Raw genomic sequence first — 4,728 nt, forward strand, 5'->3', positions numbered from 1 at the left:
GAGAGTTATTTTCCTTCTACTTTCTCCTACCTTCTATTTTCACAAAAGTGGTATTTGTCACACAGGTTAAGTGTTCTTCAGAATTAATTTGTCTTATGCATAGTACAGAAGAACGTTGAATTCAGTAGGAATAAAGGAGACATGAGAAACTAGAAGAATGAGAGAAAGGATGCAATGGGTAGAAAAAAGTGAGGGTAAAACAAGTTATACGTTTTCTAAAATTTTTCACAAGAGTATATCAAGATACTTAAAGTTTAGGAAAACTGAACTTCCTAACATTTGTTTCTCTAATGGGGAAAAGTGGTCTTGTTTGGGGAGCAGAACTTCCATAAGAGTAATAACACTGAGTGCTTTTCATGATTTAAGTCAGCTAGTGGGCACATGATCATTTCTAGTCATCACAAATCCATTAGATACATACCTTATTCCTTATGTCCTAATGTTACAGATAAACAGAAAACCCTGTACCTCTCTTCAGCCTTTAGAATGTGATTCAATAATTCTTCCTAAAATTTTTTATATGTCATCCATAAAAGTTCTCCAAGTAGCTATTGGATTGATTGGATATAGACTCTTCCCTCTAGTGTGATGTGTCTTTCTACAGAGCCACAAATGAGTTATGATCAATATTGATCCTCTACAACCCTGGATTGGTCTCAGTACCCGATTTGGCTATAGCCACAGGGGGAGTTGATTTTGCTGTCAACAGCCAGTTTTCCTCAATGTGCCATAAAACTTTACAGTTGTCATGAAAATGTTTGAGAAGTGCTGCTGTATCAATTAGGAAAGTTAATACAAGCCCAACCTAAGGAAAAAAAAGACCTGTGAACAAGGTATTGATTGGTATTAGTTTCTAACTCACATGTCACAATGTTTTGTCTAGTGTTGAATTTAGTTATCTTGTGAAAATGGAGTCTACGTTATTTCTATAAAAGGTATTTTGTGGCATCTCAATCTTTTCATGTTTTCTTCATTTTTCGCTTCTCTTCCTTCAACTTTTCAAGAAGTAGTCATTTTATATCAGTAGGTATAGACTTCGTTGCTACAAGCCGAGAGCGACTCCCACAGGTTGGAGTTTAGATTCTCAGTGTTTTTATTTGCAAATAATTCTGCTTGCTCAACTCACTCCACTCCGAAGTGCCACTTGACGTTTAGGATGAATCTATTTGGAAAAACCCTGCTAGTTACTATAAGAATTTTTAAGTGTTCTTTCTAAATTTCTAAAGATATTGGCCCTCTGCTCATGTCTGAAAAACAGACAATCCATTTTCACACTGCTATAAAATACCCAAGACTGGGTAATTTATAAAGAAAAAGGTTAAATGGGCTCAGTTCCACATGGCTGTGGAGGCCTCACAACCACGCTGGAAAGGGAAGGAGAAGCAAAGGCATGTCTTACATGGCAGCAGGCAAGAGGCATGTGCAGGGGAACAGCCCTTAGTAAAACCATCAGATCTTATGATTTATTCATCGTGAGAACAGCATGGGAAAGCCCCCCTTTCCCCCCAACCCCAGGATTCAATTACCTCCCACCAGGCCCCTCGCACTATATGGGGATTATAGGAGCTAGAATTCAAGATATTTGGGTGGGGACACAGTCAACCCTTATCAGACACATTCCAATTAAGTTCTTTAACTGGAGGTTCTGGCAAGAAAAAAAGATATGCTGAGGTTGCTGAGATCTACAGTAAGAATCATCTTCTATCTTTGAAATTGTGTAGAAGGAAGAAACATTTGTGGTAATTTTGCTGTCACACCTCAAACTGCAAAACTTATAGTCATGGTGTGTGATAAGTGTTTAGGGTAAGAAAAAATGCATTACATTTATGGTAGAAGATGAGCAAATGTGTTGTGACCGACATCAGGTTCTATGCTTATGGTTTCAGGCTTCCCCTGGGAGTCTTAGAACACAACCCCTGAGGATAAGATGGTGACTGCTATCTTTGAAATATATTTGATGAGTTGATTCTTTATAATGGTCAATGGACAGTGTCTAAAGGGGAGAAGTCGGGAGAAGTCAGGGAAGCAGGTGAAGATGACCGTTTCTTTTGTCGTGACTGAGCGGAGCCAGAAACAGGCTACTCCGTGATTTTTACTGGAATGCACAACCTTGTTAAAATCTGATGGGTGACTTACTAAACCCCAACTTTATGCCTACGCCATCCCAAGCTGTTCGTTGTTCAGAACCTTCATTCCTCTCAAAAATGAAATCCTTAAAATCCCAGGCAGCTTTCCAAACCTCATAAATGCCCCACAGTTGCTGGCATGGGGATGACTTGTTTCCAGGCAGAGAATATTTAAGTTCAAGGGCAACAACAAAGTCTTGTATCCTTCATTTCAAATCTCTAGCAGCATATGCAGTTTCTTTAGAAAGTGGTTACCTTTCCTGAGGACACACCTCCCCACTGCCTTCTGTAGGGCCCCTGTGACATCCTTGTTCCTAAGGCTATAAATGAGTGGGTTGAGCATGGGATGGTGTAGAAGGTAGACACAGCTTTGTCCTGCTCAGGGGTGTGGTAAGAGTGAGGCAGCACGTATGTGTACATGGCAGCCCCATAGAAGAGACCCACAACCACCATGTGTGAGGAGCAGGTGGCCACAGCCTTTCGCCTCCCCTCTGCCTCACTCATCCTATAAACAGTAATGAGAATTCTTGTGTACGAGGCTGAGATGACAGAAAAAGGGATGAGGAGCATCATGATGCAGCAGACATACCTGGCTGTCTTGTAGGCCGACGTGTCCGTGCAGGAGAGCTTCAGAAGGGCAGGGACCTCGCAGAAGAAGTGGTTGATCTCCCGAGAGGCATAGAAGGGGAACTGCATGGTGAGGGGGATGAGCAGGAAACCATCCACAGACCCTCCCAGCCAGGCTGCCGCCACAAACAACCAGCAGACCCTGCGGCTCATGAGGACAGGGTAGCGGAGAGGGTTGCAGACGGCTATGTAGCGATCACAGGACATGAGTCCTAGGAGGAAGAACTCAGCCCCTGCTAAGGTCAGGTAGAGGAAGTGTTGGGCAGTGCATCCTGCAAAGGAAATGGCTCTCTGGCTCATCACCTGGTCCACCAGCATTTTGGGCACAATGGTGGAAATGTACAGGATGTCCATGAGGGAGAGCTGGCTGAGCAGGAAGTACATGGGGGTGTGGAGGCGGGAGTCTATGTGGATGAGAATGATCATGGCCATGTTGCTGGCTACAGAGGTCACAAAGACCAGGAGAACGAGGGCAAAGAGAAGCCAGGGGAAACGGGCGTTGCTGAACAAACCCAAGAGGATGAAGTCGGCATACACGGAATAATTGCCCCACTCCATAGCTCTGTAGGGTACACAAGAGACATGATAAAGTTGGAAAGGTATCTGATTTACCTAAAACATTATGAAGCAGTCATGAACAAACCAAGGTCAAGTCATCTTCCTGAAGCTCATAACAATTTCCTGAGAGCTGCCTGAGCAGGATTGTGCTACATCTCATATCATAGTTCAGGATGATTTTCTTGATTTGGTGACTACTATTTAGAGTTCATGATGAAACAATCTTTCTGTTCATGACCACATTCACTTCTATCTTTCGAGTACCACCTTACCATCAGGGGGATGCACTTGAGGAACCAGCCTGATTGAATAGGAGAGGGTGGTGGGAGGAAAGGAGGATTGTCCCCATCCTAGACTGTTCTCCTTATACTAGCCTCGAGTTCTCAGTTTGGATATCACCAAGAGTACATATGTTGCCTATTGAATAACTGCATTGATCTGACCTAATTTCTACCATTCTGGACACGTTTGTACATTGTCAAATGCGAGTACTCAACTTCTATCAGGCAGCATATTTGAAAACGAGCCTGCATTGAATAAAAAGCTGAGTTATGAGAAGTCATTCGAGAATTCATAGGAAGAAATCACGGGAGAAAATGTTTAGGGTCAAGCCGTTTGCTTTCCTTCTTGCAGCAGAACACTACTGGGTAACATACGACTCGTTAACAAGTAAAAGTTAAATGGTAGTATAACGTTTTATGAATATTAGAGATTGAGATCCTTTTTGGGATACACTAACTCAAAGTTAGATGATGCATGTATATCCATGTCAGTTAATCTTAACTCATGTGTCCCTAAATGCGGTATGTGGATAGCTTCTCTGCATCATACGGAGCTGCACTGTCCAGTGTGGAGCCATGAGTCTCGAAGCCGTGGAGCCCGAGACATGATGCTCCAAGTCAAAATGTGCCGTCAGTACAAGTTACATTAAGAATTCCAAATCTTGTTAAAAATATATGCAGCACAGCTCCTTAAAACTTTATATTATGTGGTAAATATTTTAGATACATTTGGATATAGATTAAAATTTTCACTTATTTTACATTTTTGATGTGGTTACTAGAAAATTTAGAATTATCTCTGTGGCTCCCCTAGGGTTTCTATGAGACAGCACTGGTCTAGAGGTATCACCCCTTTCTGAGAATACAACAGCTCCAAGTACCTTCATCCAAACAAGTCCTCCAGAATCAAACCCAAATTAGAATTCAGCCAAGAAATTTAGGTGCGATACCAAACTAGAAAAACATCTACTTGTATGTGCATTCACCTGCAAATAGTCATAACCAATTCATAAATTTCACATTTCTGAACAACCTTGTAAGATACTAGACCATTCTACAGTTGAAAACGAGGCTTAAGGAAACTTCCCCAGAGGAACATGGTTCTCTTCAAACAGTGACAGTGTAATTGTTCTATG

General features: G+C 41.9%; 1 protein-coding gene across 1 annotated transcript; it reads right to left on the minus strand.

The window, feature by feature from the left end:
- Nucleotides 1–2,366: 2,366 nt before the first annotated feature.
- On the minus strand, nucleotides 2,367–3,311 carry LOC119622930 (olfactory receptor 2T27-like). The gene is given in 3 exon segments (XM_073011448.1): nucleotides 2,367–2,394; nucleotides 2,396–2,474; nucleotides 2,477–3,311. Coding segments are annotated over 3 exon segments (942 nt in total).
- Nucleotides 3,312–4,728: the final 1,417 nt, after the last annotated feature.

Source organism: Chlorocebus sabaeus, chromosome 25, assembly GCF_047675955.1.
Source record: "Chlorocebus sabaeus isolate Y175 chromosome 25, mChlSab1.0.hap1, whole genome shotgun sequence".
Lineage (NCBI taxonomy): Eukaryota > Metazoa > Chordata > Mammalia > Primates > Cercopithecidae > Chlorocebus > Chlorocebus sabaeus.